At 27.2% G+C, this 23,716-nt stretch overlaps 1 protein-coding gene across 1 annotated transcript in view; it reads left to right on the top strand.

Annotated features, from left to right (window-relative positions):
* The window catches only part of side-IV (sidestep IV transmembrane protein), a 430,043-nt gene that overhangs the window by 194,462 nt on the left and 211,865 nt on the right, over positions 1-23,716 (top strand). The window contains exon 6 of the mRNA XM_075365383.1: positions 8,701-8,845. Coding sequence (XP_075221498.1) covers positions 8,701-8,845 — 145 coding nt within the window. The remainder of the gene's footprint in view (positions 1-8,700; positions 8,846-23,716) is intronic.

Raw genomic sequence — 23,716 nt, 5'->3', positions numbered from 1 at the left:
GAGCTGGATCACCCTTGCTCTGGATGCACTTGCTCTGTTCCTCCCCGAAGAGCATTTTTCCGACGACGTTGTCCGCAGTAAAAATACCCGAATTCATTCACAAATACTTCTCTCCGCCACCCATCGTCGACACTCAAAAACTACATGCTCAGTGGAATCATAGGCAAAGTAGTTTGGACAGTCGGCATTATCTTTTCTTCGTCTCCCAGGTACGACCGAAATGCTCCGTGCCCAGTCAGGAATTGGGTAAGCCAGTAATTCAGCTCCCCGAATCCTCTTCCTACCAGGGCTCTATATGGTGAATGAACCGGTGTGTCCAGCGACCCTTGTTGGATGCATCCCACCGTTGCTGCCACTCCCGGACCATATCTTCGTTGGCAGTACGCAGTGACTCTCTTCTGGCTATCTTCACTTTCACAGCAGCGAGTTGTTGTATGACTGCTGTGATTGATAATGAAACACTTTGCAAAAATTACCGTTTAATAACATTAAAAACTAGCAGCTTATGGATTCGTTTTAAACATTTTGATTTAAGATAAAATAAATTTTATTTTAAAATAATAATATAATTATATTAAATAATAATTTTTAAAAACTGCAGTCGTATATCTTGAGTAAAAATAATTTTACTCCAACAAGCAAAACATTCTAACATTCTTTTAGCAGTCAAAAAAATTTCTCCAAACTTTATAGTGAGAAAGTTTTTATGTATGTGAGTTACTAACTTTTTAAATCTCCAGTGTTCAAAGGACATCGATTTGTTTTCGAATTCTCTTACCTGTCCATGAAATTATTTTTATAGTCGATACAAACGGTCTTCATTTTACTTTACTTGTTAATTTTATTCGTGCAATTTGCAAAATAAAAAAAAAAAAATATAAAACTTTTTATCAGCGCTATCCAGCTTGTATTTATTGTCGAAATAAAATATTTTCCAACGCATTTTCAGACTAAAAGTGAAATTTTAAGATAAAACTAAATTCACATAAACAGGAAATGATGAGTACATTTTGATAAAGAATTACCCTAAAATTAGGCAGGTTTATCGCTATACTGGTTGTAATTTTACAGTTAAAATCAATCGCTTAGCTGCGGAGGCGCTTCCTAAACTTTGTACAAAATTACTAAAATAGTGAGTAAAGTTTGTTTTAACACCAAACATGTTGTTTAATCAATCATTTAATGTTGATTGGTATGTAGAAATATTTTTAGCTCAAAAATTGAAAAAAATATATATTAAAAAAATTGAAAATTCTGTATTTGTCCGCGCAGAGAACGGAAATATCAGCTAGTTAAAAATTAGTGGGAAAAAAATGGAGATTTTCTGAAGGTGATTTTTTCATAAATGAGCTGTTAAATATGTTTTAGTATAACGCACTATATACGTTCGACTAAATACATTAAAATATTTGTTTTTGTATAATTTTTTTGCGGAAGAAATACATTAAACATAAATTCAATGAGAAAAGTAAACAGGTATATATATATATTTTTATTTAATATTAAAATAAATTTTCTGTTAATAAGAAAATTAAATTATCATAACCATAATTTTATGAAATAATCAAAAATTACGAGTAGACTCTACACCCAAGCATCAAGTTTAAACTCACCCACCACTGCATATGAAAAATACAAAAATACAGAGCCAACGTAATGATAGGTTGACAACCTGAAATTGTGCTTAACTCGAATAATGACTCAACCAATGTTCATAAAATGTTCATATGCACAACTTCAGAGGGAATAATATAATATATCTAAATTTAAATGAAATTTATTTAGTATTTTTGGAGATTTTTAGTGCCACAATATTTATAATTTTAGAACAATTGAGCATAACCCAAGAATGACTCAACCAATCTTTATCAAATGTTCACATGCACAACTTCAGACACACATACTACAGCATATGTAAATTCCCGGTCGAGTTGATCTAATAGTTTGGAAATGTTTGAGCTACAAAAATTATACATGAATGTTACTTTTTGGGATACTTGAGCCAAAAAATTATACATGAATGGTAATTTCGTTACTTTCATATTTCAAAACGTAATAAAAAATCATTTTCACCGCCCAGTCTCACTGCACGACCGTAAAAAATACTTAAAATTGAGGTTATATTGTTTGTTGTCCCCCTTAAATTTAGTGCAACTCGGTAACTACTCAATTAATCCTCATGAAATTTTCACTTTCACAACTTCAAATACACTACTACAGCATAATCTAAATTTCAATGAAATTTAGGAAGTATTTCTGGAAATTTTTAAGCCACAAACTTTATAAATTAAATTTTAAGTGAAATTACTTTTTCAGTGATTGGTATTTTCATATTCATCATTTTTCAAAACAGAAAAAATTTCACCCGCCAATCCTACCGTGCGACCAAAAGTAATAATGTACATTTCTTCAAAAAGTCGCTAAAAGAAATTTCGGATATCCGTGGTTAAGTGGTAGCGTCTTGACTTTTCAGCAAGAGATCTCGAGATCGAATCCCAGTCAGACATGGCATTTTCATATTCTACTTATAAATTACGCAAGTTCTGCGTATTAATTCATAAGGAAAAAAAAAAAAATAAAAATATTTCTGAACAAAAAGTAAGAAACCGTTTATGAAAAATAATAGCATTTTTCGGAAAATTTAATAAAGAAGAAATTATTAAAAATTAAAGGAAATGAAAGTTGTTTGTTCATGTTAAATGATAATTCCTTTAATAATGAAATTAATATTTGAATATGCAAATACCACATATTTGAACCTGTTGAAAATTGAAATGTATGAGGTTTTTATAATTTAGAACTTACAGAATTTTACTTTATGTACAGTTGACTGAAACGAATTAATAATATTATTTATTACTCTAAGCCACTTACATCAAAAATGATCTTACTATCAAATTTCTGTCCTCAGTGACATCACAACGTACAAATTTTGATAAAAGCATATAAACCAAAAATTATAGATAAAAATGTATTTTTTTTTTTTATTAATGTTTTTGTTAATAAATTAAAAATTTTTAAGAAATATATTTGCTGTCAAATAATTTATTTACAGTTGTATTAAAATACAACATGTTGTGGTGGCAGAAATTGTAGAGAGAGTGTGGGTAAGTGAATATGAGAAAAGTTAACGAATGGATTTACGAATTTACAAAGGCAAAGTTAGGATCATTAAGCCTCGCTTCAATTTCACCAGCAATGATTATAAATAAATAAATTGACTTTATAATCAAATACAGGCACAGTTGAAGTTAGGAAAACAAATAAACCCTCCGTTAACATATACTTATAAACTTAATTTACATAATTATATTAAACAAAATTTGTAAGGACTAATTTAATTATAAGTTAGAACCAACTTTAATTCTAATAATTCTGTTTTTTTGATCCGCAAATGATACTTATTTCATACAAAACTTAAAATTTTGGTCGATAAATATGCTAAAATACTTAATGTTTCTGTATGGGCCTAAATTTTATAGCTTATCAATACGTAGTTGAAAAAAATAGGTTTTTCAGATATAAAGTTTTACGATAATATTTTCAACTTTTTAAATTAATTATTTTAATTTTACTCCAAAAACCATTTCAAATGCTTATATTTACAAATGTATTTTTATTTTGTATCTACTTTTTTATTACTTCGATAATTTAGAAAAATGTAATATTGACAGAAACTTTTTATGTATATTTATATATTTACAAAAAAATTTAAATATCTGTAACATTAAAAAAAATTAGTTTCATGTAAAAAATATATACTTCAACATTAATGGTGTACTCCCAAGACAGTAGTTTAAAACTTTTAACAGCTCTCAATGTAAACAAATTTTATGACGTATTCGATTGTAATATTTTTCTTTTTGTAATAATAAATTCATTTTGTTTAATAAATTATTGTTTTAATGCAGTTTTCAAATTAATATTCAAATTTGAAATAAAATATTAAAAAATAAATAGGAATATATGGTAGTAAAACTTTATTTAAATATCATCGTTAATTGGACAACCAGATTATGTTAAAGAATTGTATACAAAAGTTTTTCATAGAATTCACACAGGGTGATTTCGATTATTCAGTAATACAATTATCAGTATATACTAACGAAAATATATATTAACTAACAAATATGTACTAATTATAAAAGAGTACAATATTTATTTTTTACAAAGTTCTTCTAAAAAAACGTTTAAATGAATCAATAGATCTCGTTTTAGGCAATTCAAATAGAAAATAATTTGAATTAAAAACATCTAAACCATAGAAACGTCCATTAGATTTCCCAACGTGACTAGGGTACTCCTTATATATAAGGTAGAATAAAATAAAGATTTATAATGAGAAAGATTTGAGATCGCATGAACCTTAAAATCGTGGGAAAAATTGCCAATAATTTACTGAAATTAAACCTGTTCTGGGATGAAGTAAGACATTAATTTAATTCAGTTTTATATTTCTACTTTTAACCAGTTTTGAATGTTTATATATCCTTTGTTTTATGTTTTATAGGGTTCAGTTGACGTTTTGGGATCATGATTGGTGAACAGTAACTAGAACCATATAATGTTTTGAGCTGGTAGTATTTAGTTCCAATTAAGAAGTCAAAAAAATAAATTTAGCAGAATTTATATAGACCAGTGGTTTCTTCAAAGAAGTATGGTCATGATTACATGGCAGTATATGATCGTGTGTCTCATGAGTGCGAGATTCTCTCATTGGTCGCTGTGTCTGGTTTCACTAGCGCCTATGGAACTCAACATCATAAATGCACCAGAATTAAAGCGCATGCACACCTCACGAGATGCGCATGCGTACTTCTTACGGAAAAGTGCTAAAAAGAGTTGTGGACTGAAAAATGAATTACACATTTTTCTTTTTGACAGAGATAAGGGTTTAAAGTTTGCCTGCTTTTTCAGTGATAAGTAGTTGTTGGTAGTATGTTAACTTAGCTGATATTTTAGAAAAGTAAATACGCTCAAGTAGTCTCTTCAAGGAAAAGCTGGCGTTTTAATAATGACTGAGAAACTATTTTGAAAGAAAATCGTGATGTGGAGGGAAAATTTAGAAAAGGGATCTTTTCAACATGTTTTCAACAGGAAATGTTTTCAACATTGTGTGATTATGATGCTTCTGAAAATAAGTAAATGTGAAACAAATAAAAGTCTTATATCTACACATTAAAAAAATTTGGTAACGAATTTTTTTAACCTTTTTACGGATTTTCCTACTATTAAAACAGAGTTTCAACGGGTCATGAACCAATATGCTGAAAATGTAAAAATAGATTATCTTTCGATTTCAGATCAAGAACAGTTGATTGAGATGAGTGAAAGTACAACGTAACAGTCCGAATTTAAAGGAAAAATCTCTTCATAAATGGTGAATGAGATTGAAAACCGAATATTCAGATTTGGTAAGCATAGAGATGAATACAATCTTACAGTTTGGTTCTACATACTTGTGTGAAGTAGTGTTTTCTGCAATGACAGCAATTAAAAGCAAATACGAAATAAATTAGCGTTAGAACAAGATCTTCGAATTATATTAACAGAGGGCACTAAACCAGGTTTTTCCGATATTACTAAAAAAAATTGGAATAAATTGTATTATAATTGTATTTAAATTGTAATTTAATTTAAATGTATGTATATTGTTTAAAATAGATAAATAATAAATTATTTGATTTTCGACTAATCGCCCTCACGCGCACGCGAACACACACACACACACACGCACACACTTACAACCACATGTTACATTATACTAAATATATTATGTGGGGTACAACTGATAATTATATTCGTCTTATAGGTATGCGATCGAAGTATTTTGGAATTCACTGATGTAGACCAATAAAATGTTGTTATTGTTACTTATGATGAATGATATTTAGTTTTAAAAAAATACACACATTTCATGATCTCAGTTTGCTCTTAAAAAACATTTTTTCTGAAAAAAGATACATTCACCAGCGCAAAAATGTAGATAAAGATTAATCAGACGTTATTTTACTAATTCGTTAACTTGTTTTTATAAAGCCTTGTTAAATATAATAAAACGGTAAGTAAACTGTCTTCTAACTAATTAATACTCAATTATAATTCTTTATTTAAGATATTTAAGTTCTTGAATAAGATTATGCCTTTAAAAAATATTCATATAATTTTCATCTAATCCTTTGATTTTTAGTTACCTTACTTTTATGTACATAAAGTTTGTAGATGGAGGGAGGTCATCGTATATTTTGCAAAGTTTTACAGAGTTGAAAAAAATTAAAACTCTAAACTTCGTAAATCTCCATTTTCTATGACATGAAAAAAATCGTGTTCTCTAATTTGCTGGGAAGTTTAACGGGGAAGGTACAATTCCACAACGTGGACGGATACGCAGGAGAAAGCAATATGCATGTATTAACCGCAATAAAGTACGTACACTACGGGACAATGGATAGACTACTCATTCGTCACGCCGGCTTTTTCCTGTCGCCAGGATTGTACTGTGTAATTAAATGGTCCCGGCTTTCCTGCTCTTCTTAACAACCCTGCTCTCCATCATTGGTCTGGTTTGTACATTATTCATAGGATAAACAGAACACTAAACACTCTAACCTAACAACTAAACTACTTTAGTAACTTACTGGGTTACTTGTTAGCAACAAGAGCAGAAATAAATCGATCGGTTAATATATTGCTATGATGAGGTTTAAATAAAAATTTTAATTACGTCAATGAGGATTAATTATCGAACGAAAAAAAAGCGATGTAATTCATTTTGTATAATCATTTATATAATTCATTTTACTACAATCAAAAAATATTTCTCGTTATTTAAGTTAAATATATTTAATCTTTTCGTAATGTAATAATAACTTTTCCATTACAATCTTCATAAGAAACACCTAAAAAAGCTTGATATAAAAAAAAGTTGATATTTTAAGTGATTCTACGTATTTTTTTGATTTTTTAATGGTTAAATACTTTTCAGTACAATGCTGTTATTTTCTACATTTCAAAATATACTATTGTATTTTACAATATCATGTATAAAACATAAAAATCCATGTAATTTTAAAAGGCTATTTTCAATGTAACTTTTTTAAACCCAACCATACTTAGTTTTTTATTTTTTAAACAAGGAGATCTGACATAAAAAGATACTGACCAAAATATGATAATAAAACCAAGTCAGGGGTATGAACTGAAAGTTAAGTTCATTAAGGGAACTAGGAATAAATTTCGTTGTTGCGAACAACATTTTTGGTGTTATATTACTTTTTCAATTGCCTCAAATATTATGAGACATTTACGCACTATTGGCTCTGTAAAGTGTAGAACTAGGTGCGGGGTTCGTGCTTAGCTAGTTCAGAGGACGACGATGTAGGACATTCAAGATGTCCGGATAAGACCTGCAGCGAAGGCAAAAGCTGAGTTATAAATCACTGATGTAAATGTCTACCAAGGCATTTACATCGGTGGTATCCCAAAAAAAACTGGCTTATTACTATTAGATGTACAACGTTAGAGGACGAAAGACGACTCCTGTTAAAGTCCATTAGGGCTACGAATGGGAAGGGATGTGGCGACTGGAATCGTCATAAGGCAGATATCTTTCCCTACGGAGTTTGGATGACCAAAATGTGAAATACACAAAATATCATAAAATAATAACTTATTTATCATTTTTTTATTATTGCTAATTTAAAAACCATTGAATCAATTACGTTGATTTTTTTCTTTGTTAGTGAAATAGATTGGTAACTTAGTTCAAATATAATTAATTATTCTTCTAATATTCTTGACTTATCTGCAAACAAAAATAATGTTTTATGAAAAAAGTAATAATAATATCATAAAATATTTGTGTATATATATATATATATATATATATATATATATATATATAGAGAGAGAGAGAGAGAGAGCGAGTGGGTGAATGAGGGAAAAATTTCTTAACTATTCATTCCAGTTTAATATATGAAACGCATGCAACGCACTTAAGATACAAGAGAGGTGAACTAAATCAACAACACTTTTATTTGAGTAAGCCTAATAATTTTCACTATATAATTACTTCCTGTGATAAAATGAAAGAAACTATCTTAGCGTTGAATGACACCGGCATTCTTTGGGCTTGACACGCTTATATACAGCAATAAAAAATTCGAAAAGAATGAAAACTGTCTTTCTTTGAGTAAAAATGGCATGAAATTGTTATTCATTTTGATTGAGTATGGCTATTTCTTTTTTTAAAAGTAATTTTAAATTATTTCGCTTGTAAATTATTTTGTTATACCAATAAAAAAATATATTTATAAAACTAAGCCAGAATTCAAGAGAACCTGATAGAGGTATAAACTAAGATTTAGCGTTAATTTAATCACAATTGTTGGAAGAAATCTACTTTATAAAAACACACGTACAGATAATTCCCTGTCTTAAGGTAATTGAAGTTAGATTAAATTAATAAAAACAAAAATTAATCAAAAACTACTTTTCTTCATTTGTATATTGATTTTATGGAGAGATTACGCTAAATTATCTCCTTAAATCTTTGCCAGCTGTTTTCGACTTATAAATATTTAAAGAAAGGTATTGATTATTTTATTAATTAACATTAATTTTTCTAACTCCTATTGTAATATAAAATACTGTTTTAATTAACTGAAAATTGTTTAAATGAATACTTTTGTACTGTTTCAGCACGCACAAGACGGTAACCAAAGTGTAAGCATCTTATCGTTTGTTCCGGTAATTGACGATGATGGTAAATATTTGACATGCAGAGCAGAAAACCCAGCAATATCCGACTCTGCATTGGAAGATCGCTGGCGACTTAACGTTCATTGTAAGTAATAACATATATTAAAATATTATATTAATGAAGTCTAAAATAATAGTGATTTAATTAGGTTATTGTCAATTCAGAAATAATATATTACAAATATTAGTTAATTTTATCATCTTTGTGTTAATTTAACACAAATTTTACTTTTTCTTTTCTAACTGATGTTTAGTATACATTTTCTATAATGTATTATTTTTCCAACAAAATACGGAATATTATTCGATTTAAACATGAAGATTTTCTGAAATTAATAATAATCTTTATAGTAAATAACTGAAGTTTATGAAATGAAAATTATCTAAATGATAAATAAGTAAGAGTACGGAAAAATAATTTAAATATGGTATAAAATCTTATTTTTATCACATAAACAAATAAAGTAGCTAAATTTTAAAAGCAGTGAAAAAGGTTCACAAAGCCTTGATGTAACAACATTGATCAAAAGAGGGAAAGTAATGGAAATTAAGAAGTAAAGCTTGGTAATTTTTTTCAAGTAGTTTAAAAATTAAAGTAGAGTTAATTATAAATAAAAACTTTGACTACGGTAAAAGTTAATTTAGGAAAATAACAGACAACCGGGATAAATAAGTGAAAAGGAGAGCTGTAAATATATATATATATATATATATATATATATAAGTAAAGAGAGAGAAGGTTGGAAAGAGACAGAAATATTCGTATATTTTGAAAGCAGTATTACGAAAAGGAAACGTATGGAAATTAGTGCACCAGCTTGTGACTCGTCAGTCCAATGGCAAGCGGTTCAGGACACAAAATGGGATGAAACCAGTGAGACCAGTAGTGAAGTGTTTGTGGATAAGAGTTAATCAAGACAAACCCAAGGGATGTGGAATGGACACGACCTAAACTGGATTAATTCTTTGCCCCCTGACCGTACCATAGATCCCCTTTACCCACCATCCCTTTAACTCAGTCATTTGGCCAAATTAAATTCCATTGATTAGAGTTTTGTTTCTCCTTCCCAGCCATGTAACATTCTATCTGTCTATCCCTTAGTTTTAATGTTGTCCACCCGTGGTTCTTCTTAGTGTGTGTATGTTTTTGTATATTCAGGGTGCGTTACTGAACGCACGTGTAACAGAGTATTTTATTTGTGAGCAGTTATGTAAATTTGTTACGTAAGAATACATAAATGTATACATTTCTTATTTTACTACTAAATTTTATTTTTTACTTCACGTAATTAATCGTAACTACGTACTCAGAACTGAAGTAAAGTTTCATTTATTGATAATAATTTTATAAATCATTGTATTCATTTATACAATTGAATATTATTGCTACAAATCTAACCAGACAGAAATATAATGTAACAAACGTTTTTAAAAAATAATACTTATTTTTTATTATTAAACTTATAATTTTCAAATTTTGAATAAATTAATAATTTCTATAACAAAAATAAAGCAATAAATAATTACAACAAATAAAAATAAAGTATAATATTAAAATCCAAGCAAGAGTATATAACTATTATTATTTAGAAAAATGAAAAAAATCAGATGATTTTTTTTCTGATTAAGTCAGTTCAAAATGTAGATTTATTTGAGAGTTTAGTTTTAAACTTGATTAAGTACATATAAAAGTTTTTAAAATGCATAAAATGAAATTGTTAATCTGATATTTTGCTTTATATTTCACCCCTTTTTAACTTAAAATCACTGAAAAGATTTCTTTCAAGACATTCATTGTATGAGTAAATTTTAACTTAGATGATAGATGATAAAACCATTGAACAGTTTTTCTCTAGAGTAGCTTAAAAATATTTTTATTTTTTTATCATGATATTAATATTTTTATTTTTTATTACATATGATATATATATATATATATATACACACACACACACACATATATATATATATTTATACTGATTATATATCATGAATTTCTGCCGTAACTATATTAATCTATTCTACTAATGAAAAAAAAAAAACTGAAAAGCTCACATAAACATATGTCCTAAAGTGCTTCATTTGCAGTTACGGCTAATGAAAGTTTCGCTCGGATTTGAGCTACCCTAGGTGAAATGAGGTAGTACTGAAATTTTTAGAACCTTAATTTAGTAGCAGAGTTAGTGATTTCTTATGGTTTTTGATTTGAAACTTCAAACAAAATAAATCCCAGAACCGTATCTGTAGTCTTCAACTTATTTTACACAGTTTTGTTCAAAATTAAATTCTATATCAGTTTTGTTTAAGGTTTTATGTGGTTATTACCTTTTGAACATGAAAAAGACGTTTTTGTACCCCAATTTATTGGTTTAAACCCCCAGATTCCCCAAAACCTACTGCAGAAACAGTGTTGGAAGCTACTTTATTCGATTTTTTAGATCAAAAACTATAAGAAATCACTAATTCTACCCCTTAAATAAATTCTAGAAATTTCATTATGACTTCATTTCACCAGAGTAGCTGAATCCGAGCGATATCTTCACCAGCGGTAAACTCGTAAACGAAGCATTTTAGGACGTATGTTTATATGTACTTTTTTCATTATTGTCACAAGTAGAATAGGTTATGAAAGTTCAGGAAGAACTTGGTGATATATATATATATATATGTGTTTGTTTATTTTTTGGGGTGTGTGTACGCGTACGCGCACGTGAATTTGTTCTATCATTGTCAATAATAAACATATACTTTGAAAAAATTTCGTGTTTCATTGAGAAGGTAACAAATGTTTTCGTTTTCAATGTTGAGTACTGTTTATCTTTCTTAGCTTCATTATTTTATTATATGTTGATTAATAAATGAAGCTAAGAAAGGTAAACGGTATGACAGAGTTAAAACGCACAAAGATAAAATAGCGTAAAATGTTATTTATGAAAGCGCCACTTCGCCGATCTCCGTGGAGAAGTGGTCGGTGTTTCATCCTGGGGTTCCGGGTTCGAATCCCGGTTAGGCATGGCACTTTTGCGTACTCTACAAAATTAGCAGAAAATATAATAATTATTATTATCTTAATAATAACAAATGTTTTCTTCTTAAAATTTATGTATTTACGAGTAATTAGTTGTGGCAATTTAATCGTTAAAATAATTCCGTAAAGTATAGTGATCAAAAGATCACTATACTTTACGGAAATATAATAATATTTCCTTGGTATTTCATTGCTATCAAGACCTTTTGTATTTCTGTTAATTTATTTTATACGAGGTACTGAGTTTTTGTTACTTATTCTTTAATTATGGAACTCGTCGCATATTAGTGTATTTTAAGTATCGGGTAAAAATAAAACCAAAATTTTATCTGATGTATTAAGAATTTCAGATATTATTTTTTTGTTTAAAATACAATAAAATATAATAATAATAATACAAATTATACATATAATAAAACAAAACTGATAAATGCAATAAAAAACAATCGTTCTAACAATCGAACCAGAGTAAACAATATCACTAACCACTGAGGAGCTAGGATACTGAATAATATTTTTTTATTTATTTTGCTAAATGATTGAAGTTGTTCCAACATAATTTAAACTTCAAATAGTAATTACTACAAACAGTAATAAAAAGTTAATTATATGGATTCATTAAGATTACGTTTTAATATTAAGTATTAAGAATTAATTATAAGAAAAAGTAACTATTACTTAATAAAAATATTCTCAGATATATATCGTTAAATATTCGTGCGATTAAAGGTAATTATTGTCCTAATAAACTGCATTATTTGATACAATAAGTACTCTGGTCAAATGATTTAAATTTTTAGTTTCTAAAGATATGTGTTTGCTTGCCATAAATACTTCAAATAAATTAAAAGAATTAAGTATGAAGATACATTAATCATACCAATAATCGTATAATAAGATTGGTTGAGAAATTTCATCCGGAACTCATAAAACCAACAACATTATACTTATAGGTGCAAATTAATTTAGCGGATTATAATTTGTCTACAATTTTCCTATTTCTGTTTAACCCCAGATCTGTCCTAGATTTATCCCGTTCTGATTATATATCCGTAACTTTTCAGTTCTTTTCATTCAATTATATAAATCAACAATACTATATTCTAGCTCTTTATGATTTACCCCAAATATTTCTTTGTATATTTGATTTCACAGGTAGGTGCTTGCTTGAATAATTTATCAAGAAAATTCCAAGTTTTCTATCCATAAAGCATGTAGGTATATAAATAAATTATAAAAGAATTTAAAATTCTGTTACATTAACCTAAAAGGGTAGATAGTATCACACACTGTTGATTTTATTACCAAAATTTAAGAATTATCAAGTTGTCCTATTATTCTCTTCTAAATAGCAATGGTTTATAAAACTAATTATTAACATAGAAAGATATATATTTATTTGTTGCTTAAAAGAATCTTTCTCACGCTTACTTATGACTGAACGCATGTAAAGTAATTCAACTATATGTGACATTAGAGAAATTTGTTTTCTCTGAAGGTAATTATGTTTATTATTCAATTAATTTATGTAGTGCAGGTTTTACTAATGGAATTATTTTTATTTCGATGGATTTTAAAGGATAATATAAAATAATATATTTGGCTTATTAAAGAAAGAATGGAAACCAATTCTCTTTTTAAGCATTTATAAACTACTAAGCATTTAATAGTCACAAATATCATACATACATGATCTTACTGTCTTACTGACGTACGAATTAATTTTATTCTTGACGACCGATTATTATGAACATAACAGTTTAATTTAAAAACGATTTTTAACTTGAATTTAAATTAACATCTTTTAGAAAATCCCTGAAGATTGAGTAACAGCTCCGAAAATACTAATATTTACACTTTTTAAATTGATAGTAAGTGGAAATTTAATTTATACAACTCTTTTTACTTACTCTACTTAACCTGTCATGATACGTATATTATCCCCGAAAATAAATATAATATTTTTTTTTATGAATGGCTGTTTTTTAAGCCATGTTGCTGACAACCATGTGGTTATAATATGTAATTTACACAAATTATAATTAGGTTTATTTTATAATCTTTTCGATAAAATGATCTATAAAGATTAAAACAGAAAGCTTAAAATATTATTATTATTTAGCATTATATAATTAATTACATCATATATAAGCAATAAGAAGGATAAGGTAAATAAATAAAAATGGATAGATTTATAATAATTAAAACTAAGTGATGACGTAGAAATATCGTACAGATGATAAATTGGCATGTAAACAGTCGATAAACAGCGCTTTCTAACTAACTCCCTGCTGACACTATGTAAACCAGATGCAAATGTATTATTACCGTTAACTATTCTACTGAATTACTACTACTCACAGATTTTAATGCATGAATTATTACAATCTAATTAAAATTTATTGCACAATTACAATAGTACTATGGTGCATTATTGCTGAAATATATTGTTGTACACTGAAAATGCGTAATGTTTGAATCTTACTAAACACGATTCATAATATTTAACAATACTTCTAATATAAAATATACTCGTGCATATATTATTTTAATTTAATCTAAATGGATTCTACAGGATTAAATCTAACATTTATACATGATTAAATGTAATATGAAGTAATCTCGTTAAAATCCTATTTTCTTCTAGACTAATTGAATCTATACAAATAAGTTTACAAATTAATAATATGTCAACCAAAAGTTAATACTAAATAATATTAAGCAAATTATTATGAATTAACACATTTGAAATGAAAATAATAATAAAATAAATGTTTTGTACCTAAATATATTGAAAATCTAACAATCATATGCAGTAAATAAAATTAACATAAATATTAATTTTAACCATTTATGGACAAACAGATATAAAAATTATTATGCAAAAAGCTTATAATTATTCTGTTAATGAACATTAAATTAAATAGATCATTTAAAAAAAAATGTATATAACCATAAATGTATAAACTGAATAGTTATTAGCATTTTTTAAGAAAAACGTTTAACCTCATACATATATAATTTACAATAAATAATTAAACAGGATAAAAATAGTAATATTTATCTGTAAATAATTATATAACTCATAAAAATAAACAATTAAGAAATTGTAATAAGATAAATTTCAAAGATATTTTAAAACTTAAAAGTAATATTTCAAAATTTAAAAAAAATATTCAGTAGAAAATAAAAGAGGTGATATAATTTATGAGGGATATATAAAATAAAATTTATATATGTAATTTTATTTTTAATAAAATAAAATTTAGTAATTGTAATATGATGTACAGAGAAAAACTATTAAATAAAAGATCATTAAAAAATTTTTTTCACAAAAATCATTTGACAAATTTTCAAGCACACCTAATCACAGAGTAGTGAAAAGAAACACAAAACAATTACGATAAAAGATAATATGAAAATTGTAGTTATAATTCAGATAAGCAGAGAAATAATTCTTTAGAAAAGTATTTCATAAACAGTATTTTATATGCATTTAGGTATGAGCTAACAAACCAACAGTATTTAATTATGATGAATTAACAATAGTACTATGCAGATACTATTGTTAAGTTCTGTGCAACAAATACTATACAGAGGATGATGTAACAGCAAATACCCTATCTAGGTGATTTTACGATTTTTTTTATTGTCTTGGTAGTTTTAATCAATATTTAGTATTTTAAATATAACGTCAGTATCTTCCATATTAAACCATATAAAACTAAAAACTAAAAACAAAATAAAAATTTATTGAAATTCAAAATTCTCAATAATAATGAATTGCGATAAGTGAACTGCAATTCATTTTTTGATCTCTTCAGAGTCGTTAGTGGCCAGAAAAAATCTAATTTTGCATCTGTACTCTATGGTCAATAAATACGAAATTCTATAATCAGGTTGTATTTTTAATCTTCGTCAACCAATAGCATCTTGGTTTGCAATCAAACTGTTTTGGAAATTATCATTTAAAAATCCATTTACCTCATCATATCTGTATGCTAGTGCTACATCAAACTACATTTGCATCCGCAAATCTAAAGATAAGTCATGAACAGATGGCAGTAAAACATCTTTCAGCAATTGACGGTATCAAGCTTCAGTAAGATTTCATTGATAGAAAAGCACGTCCAAATTTGATTGTTGGTGATGAAGCACCAGCAGTTCATGGAAAATCTCACATGATTATGCCCTTCTATGAAAATTAATGGATTTTCTTATGACCAATAATGTTATTTTTTTGATTGTTCATTCCATATTTGGAGAAATTGGTTTCATCAATTTCTGTTCAACGTGGGTAAAAAAATTGGTTTGGTTTGGTAATATTTTTTTCTGAAATAACCTAATAACTTCGTAGATTTCCAATTTGAAATTTTGAATTCCTGTTTCTTAAAAAATAAATTTCTTGCATATCTATTTTTTCGTTAATATCAAACTGCATTATAAAAATAAAACTGATTATAATACAACTGATAAATAGACACTTCAAAAAAGAAACTTATACAAATAAAAAGTAGCAAAAACTTAAGTATTTATTGAGATTTTGACAACAAATCAAAGAATTAAAGAATAAGAGCGACACATTAACCATCAATCTGTTGGTTACATATTATAAATTCTAAAATTTTTCAACTTTTCAAAAACAGCTGATTATTTAGCATTAAAATTGGACTTATTGTTTTTGGAAGTTTACAATTGTCAGCTCATACTTCTGCAACGGCTGCGTTTAGAGAAAAATACCCAAGGTTAAGAATGTCTTAAAATACTATACTCTACCCAAAAATACAATAAAAACATGAAGTTTCTATTTGAAAATGAAGTTTTCTACCATATTGTAAAAAGGATGAATATTTCAAAAATGGTAAATTATTGTATTTTTAATGTAGGGAAAAATCTAGGGAAGATTCCCCGTTTAACATTTCGTAGTTTGTGAGACCCCAACGGTGGCCATGATGAGTTGATAACTATGTATATATAGATACATACTGTCTTTTAGGTAAGCCGAACAAAGGATAAATAAACGAAATGAAATAGATTAGTTGAGCTAATCAACGTATATTAATGAAAGTCAATTTTCGTATTTCATTCTAAAAAGACTTAAAATTTTCGCAATGAACAATTTTCTTTTGCTTATATCTTGGGTGTGTTGGAAATTTGATACGATCTAAGTTAATTAACTCAAAATCTGGTCATAATATTTTATACAAATATTTTAAAATTTTAATAAAGCTGGAATTTCATTAATAGTGATTTTGTTACTTTATTTATGTATTTAAAATTTATTTGTTGTTTGAGAGTTAATGTATTTTAAAGAACACCTAATATTCAATTTTATTTTTTTATCTCAAATTTAAAGTTTAATTGAAACTTTTCCATTAAACTTTAAATTTGAGATTGCATTTGGATTTAAAGTTCAAAAACATTTACTGGCTGATAGGACATAAATCTTACCTTTCAGTGGAAAGTAAATTATTGATTTATAAATCAGTTTTGAAACCTGTTTGGACTTACGGGCTTGAATTGTGGAGTACGGCGTGAAATTCCAGTACTGACATACTTGAACGCTACCTGACAAAAACACTGCGACAAATGAATGCTATACATACCATGGTACAAAAGCTATAGCCTTATGTATAATGATCTTAAGTTGCGAACCGTTTGGCAGGATATCTATCTGGTCAGCCTACGTTATCAAAATCGTTTGTATAGGCAGACGAATTATTTGGCGGTCAATTTGTTGGATAGCACGGCAATATTTTTCAATATTGCTGAGAAACAATATTCTTGGCTTGCTTTATCGTTTCAATTAGGTGACTTTATGGTCTGGCTTTATGGAATGCTCTATTTCGTTACTTTCGATTCGTTGTTATCGTTAAGTCACCAGTTGCTGGGTCTGTGACTACTTAATGTTAGTTCAAATAGAACTTATTTACTTATTTTTTAACTATCTTGCTGGACAGATTGTAAAGTTGCTTTGCAGTTATAATAATAATAATAAAATAATGTATTTTTTTATTGTTATTACTAAAATGATTGCTGTTATGATATCATTCATTCTTCAATAGTTTTTTCTTTTCTCTTTATAACCATGATAATTTTCCAATCATATGTGTGTTATTTTTATTTTGTTTCGTAAATATTATTTTTTATTGTTTTACAATTTTTTTAAACAACTACTTGAAGGGCCATTATTGTCGCTATTACAAATATAGCTAATTGCATTCAAGTGTATTTTATATACATTTTTGAATTCTACAGTTTACATAAGAAAAATAATAAATAATTAATATTTTGTTTGTTATACTATAAAAGAAAAAAATAATAATTCAATTAGAAATTTAAATATTTAGACAGGAAATAGACAGTTAAATATTTTAACAGTTCGTTAGAAGAAGTAATTTTAATTAAAAACGCAAAAAAAAAACCGGAAAATTTTAGGTAAGATGTATGTGAGTAAATATATATATATATATATATATATATATATATATATTATATTCTGCTGTTTAAATTTCATTAAGAATTAGGTAATTAAAAAGTTTCCTGATAATTATTTTTGTACATCTATTATAAAAATGATACTGTAAATATAATTAAATGGGTTGATTAAAGTAAGTAGAGTAAAAAAATTATTGTAATTTTTTATAAAGAACTAATTAGTTTGTTTAATATTTTATAATTAATTAATATGAATTGGGGTGTGTTTATTTTACATATCTGATATTTTCTGTTATCTACCGTGTGTAAATATAAATTTCATTTGTAAAACTACAATGCATTATCGCGTTACTCGTACATTTGGTTTACAATACATGTCCGATGCCAGCAATTTCCGGAGAGTACTGATAGATGTATCAAAATGTAGAATTATATTGGTATTGCATGCATCAAAACCGCTCAGAGCAAACAGTCAGCGATAGAAATAAAATATTATGACTCTCTCTTTCTCTCTCTCACATACACTATATATATATATATATAGTGCGACATATATAAATATATATTCATACTATATAATATATATACAGTATGTATATAAATATAGATTCTTACATAACACCTATACACACAAACTTTATTATTATTATTTGCATTTTTCACACGCTACAAAATGCATTATCATTCATAGGTAACTATAATGAGTAGCTTGTTGTTACTGTACAAATAAATAAAACAATTATTATAGTCATCATTATTATATGTGCAAATGAGTAATACATATATATATATATATATAAAATAATGGTCTCTTCATATAAAATATCAAGGAACATCCAGTTTACAAAATAGTCCTTTTTTCTGATTTTTGTGAGACTGTTCAAAATTTAAACTTCACTAAATGGCTCGCTAAATGGCTTTAATAATTTTTTCATACTTAGCATAAGTAGGAAGATTTTTGGCAATCTAATTTCACGTTTTTTGGTGATTAAATTTAAAATTATTTTTTTTTAAATTTTAAATTACATTTTTCTTTATATATCTGCAGAAGTTCTCATTTTATGACGAAATGATTGACTATTATTAGATTAGATAGGGTTAAAAAACTTGATATCATTTTGATATTCAAAGTTATTTTAACTAGAATACTTAAGAAAATTTATAAAAAAATAATTCATATTATTATATTTAAAAAATTTTCTTTACGATTCTCTTTTCATTTAAGTTCTCTTTAAAGTCTCTTTACGTAATTTTTTGCATTCATAGTTTTTCGTTTTTGAATTTTTTGAGTGATTTATTTTCATTTAACTACATATTTTTTAGAACTTTACATTGTTTTGATTAAAAATAAAAATGTAAATTATTAAAATTTTAATATAAAAAAAAATTTAATTGTTTTTTTAATTTAACATTTTTACAATTAAAAACGGAAATATTTCTTTTTAAGTTCTTGCACACACACACACACACACACACACACACACACACACACACACACACACACACACACCCACACACACACACACACACACACACACACACACATACATACATACATATATATATATATATATATATATATATATATATATATACATACATACACACACACACACAGAGAGAGAGAGAGAGAGAAAGAGAGAGAAATATATATATTTGATATTCTGGATTGAATAAGGATTTGTAAATTACTGGTAAATATTTAAAATTTTAAAATTATGATTTCTGAAAGTCAATACCTAAAGACTTAAAAAGGTTATTCTTACTTTTAAAATTTTGATTTTTTTAAATATATATTTTGTAAACAACAATTAATTAAAAGAAATATAATTTTCTTCTTATAAAGTGAACTATTATGGTAAGTATTGCATAGCAGAGTATTGTAGTATCTCTGAATTTAATTCAGAAAATTGTGTTTTAAATTTTGGTCAGGTTTGACTTTTAAAACTTTATTTTTTGAAATTTATTTCTTATCATTAATGATAAATAACAATATTGACATACTTGAACGCTACCAGACAAAAACACTGCGAAAAATGCTAAACATACCCTGGTACATAAGCAATTACTTCATATATAATGATCTTAAATTGCGAACCGTTCATCAGGAAATGTCTCTCTGGCCAGCCTACATCAAAATCATTTAAATTGGCACCCAAATTATATAGTAGTTAATTTACTGCATAACACAATCTGTGATTTTTCAAGATTGATTAGAAACAATAAGCTTGATTTGATTTATTGTTTCAATTAGGTGACTTTATATTCCGGCCTTACGGATTTCATTTCTTTTATTTCGTTATTATTATTAAGTCACAAACCACTGGGTCTGTGGCTACTTTATGTTGGTCTAAATAAATCTTATTTATTATTGTTCAATTCTCTCACTGAACAGATTGTAAAGTTGCTATAACGTTACACGTTACAATTAACGATAACTTTATTTGTGGTAATATCTGTAGTTTATAAGAAAATAAATAAATATTTTCATTTGTGCCTTAATATCTTGTACGTGATAAAACTGTACATTTTCCAAAAATTTTTAACTTGAAAGGTTTTTTTATCTATTTTTTACTCTAACTGAAAGGAGCGTCTAAGTACAAATAAATACCTAATGATGTTAATTTTTTTACGAATTTATTAAAAATTACCATAAATATGTCAAATATTTTAAGCGTAAAATATAAAAAAGGGAAATTTTGTTATAGTTGAAGTTGTAAATGTACGAGTAATAAGAGTTTAAAGAAAAAAATAATAACATAAATATAGATTATAAAATAATTGTACGAGTATTAAGGAAAACGTATTTTGTTCATGTTCTGCTGTGTAATATCGTATAAATGTTATATACGTTTTATATCCATGTGAATTACATTTACAGATAAATTTACCGGAGTAACTAGAATCACACAGGATTTAGAGGGAGAAACATTTTGAAATATGTTTTACATTGTCTCAACCAATCTAGCTTTTACCATACATACGTATGTCATAACTTCTCTGTAGATACGTCAACCTTAGGTGGTATTTCCCAAGAGTTTACAATAGCGTCAGTTCTTACCGTGAGCAAAGATATACCTTTCAAAATTGTTATGATTTATAAATATTTTATTATGTTTAATTTTTTTTTCTTCAAAAAATTGTACACGCTAAGTTCAAATATCCGCCAGACATTCACACACACACACACACACACACACACACACACACACACACACACACACACACACACACACACACACACACACACACACACACACACACACACACACACACACACCACACCACACACATATATATGTATATATATATGCTCACACTCGCCGACAGACAGACAATTATAAAAAGACATATTTTAGTTGAAAATATTATCTTTATTAATTTCTTAGGTTAACCAATCAACCAAACTTATAAATTAAATACACAATTTTCACTTAGAATTCTCTAAGCTTTCTCAGGTTACAATACACATTCATACACACATACAAAATTCTTATTTACTGTATGTAAGAGAATTTTGAAACGTTGAGTATTTAATTTATAATTTTTTTTTTTCTATAATTGATTGGTTAACCCAAGAAATTAATAATGGTAATATTTTTAAGTAAAATATGTCTTTTTATTATATTTAATTCTATCCAGCCAAGAGGAAGAAAATAAACTTAAATAAATTACATATAAGTTAACTATTATATATATATATATATATATATATATATATATATATATATATATATATATATATATATATATATATATATAATAGTATTTATTGCCCAAATTATCATTTCCATGTTATATTCAAGGAAAATACTTAAAAAAATAATTAAAACCAAAAATCCGTTTCTATTAAACATTTCTTTAATAAAAAAAATAATACGCTAGAATAATAATTTTATTTATACCTAAAATAATAGATTTCTGAAGTACATTAACGGCTAATAGGCTACTCGTTACATTGTATCAATACGTTAAACATTTACGAATATTTTAATTTTATAAACAAAAGTATTAGTTAGTAAATAATTTGAAATGTATATTGTTGAATTTAAAAAGAATTTTAACAGAGTAAAGAAAGTGATAAGCGTATGGATATTCAAAGAAAATAATGTAAATTGGAAAGAAAGTAAAATCATGAACAATCTTTAGCGAAATCATAATTTAATAGTAAGAATTGGAAATAACATATGTGAGAAATGTGAATGTGGTAGAAAAATAGATACTTTTGGTCACCAGCGAAGTTTAGTAATTTTATAAAATTCTCAATGAAAACTTTGATGCAAAAAAAAAATAGTAGTTGCAAGAAAAACTGAACGTACATACTTTAATAATGACAGCATGTAATGGGAGTAGAAAGTAAAAGGGAAGAAAATAAAAGACTAGAGTAAGTAAATATAAAATGTGTAGAGTACGAATGAGAGCAAACATACAGAAAACTAAAAGTAGTCTTGAAAATAAGAATAAAATACTAATATGAATGAGACATGAAAAGAAAAATAAAGTGAATACATATAAAACAACTGAGTAACAGGATTATTGAAGACGTTCTGCTGATAGGTTATTAAAAAAAAAGAAAAAAAAGAAAAAAGAATTTGCTGAAATTGTGGATGTAGAGAAAAAGGAAGAGATAATATGGTAGGATAAAATTAAAAAAAAAAAAAATTCTGAACAGATGAGGAGATGACTGAAATATAATCAGATATAAATAGTCGAAAAAGAAACTGACCCGGTACCACATCAATAGCCCCTCTCTTCCTGGTGTCTTCTAGGACTCCTAGTTTGGTCATAATCACTTCAGCTCAGTAAGCAACTGCCTGCCAATTTATAGCATTTGCTACCATTACACCTACCAGTTAATCCGGTGCGAACATTCTTGCCAGTCTAAGTGTAGCTAACAGTGAATTCCTTTCAGAGATGGCAAACGAGGGCACTCAAAAAAATACGTGCAATACCATCTCTTTTATTTGCACACAGCTGGGATAGAGGTTATGTTGTCCAACCCGAATGTAATGAGTTAGACTATGAATCCTACGTGACAAATAAAAACTGGATTGGGGATATCTCATTTTTCTGTTTCCTAGATAACCATACGTCAACGTTGCTAATGAGTTGCATGGTCCAACGTCCCTTCACCGCAACCATCCAGTCGTCTCTGCCATTCGGTAATGAGGGAGACCCTCAGCCGCCCAGCTTCAAGGCGATGGTCTTTGGGTGACCCTATTACTTTGCATAAATTCCTCCTGAGTTCTACGAGAAGACCAATAGGCATCGGCCAAGTGATCTTACCAAATAGTTTCCCATGGATTAACTTACTTTAATTAACTTACTCCATGAGATCTTTGCTATTTTTTGCTATCTTTGCTATTTTTGACTAGCGAGTTCAGTTTTCCTAGCTGTCCTGTATAGGGTTGTGCGCCTTGCTATGTCAGTATGACTTTTTTTCATAGATCCCGAATCTTATGGCATTCCTGTCTCTGAAGACATACGTCT

This window comes from Lycorma delicatula, chromosome 5 (genome assembly GCF_047948215.1).
Source record: "Lycorma delicatula isolate Av1 chromosome 5, ASM4794821v1, whole genome shotgun sequence".
In the NCBI taxonomy this organism is placed as follows: domain Eukaryota; kingdom Metazoa; phylum Arthropoda; class Insecta; order Hemiptera; family Fulgoridae; genus Lycorma; species Lycorma delicatula.
The sequence above is the reverse complement of the archived record's forward strand: the minus strand, read 5'-3'. Positions and strand labels throughout refer to the sequence as shown.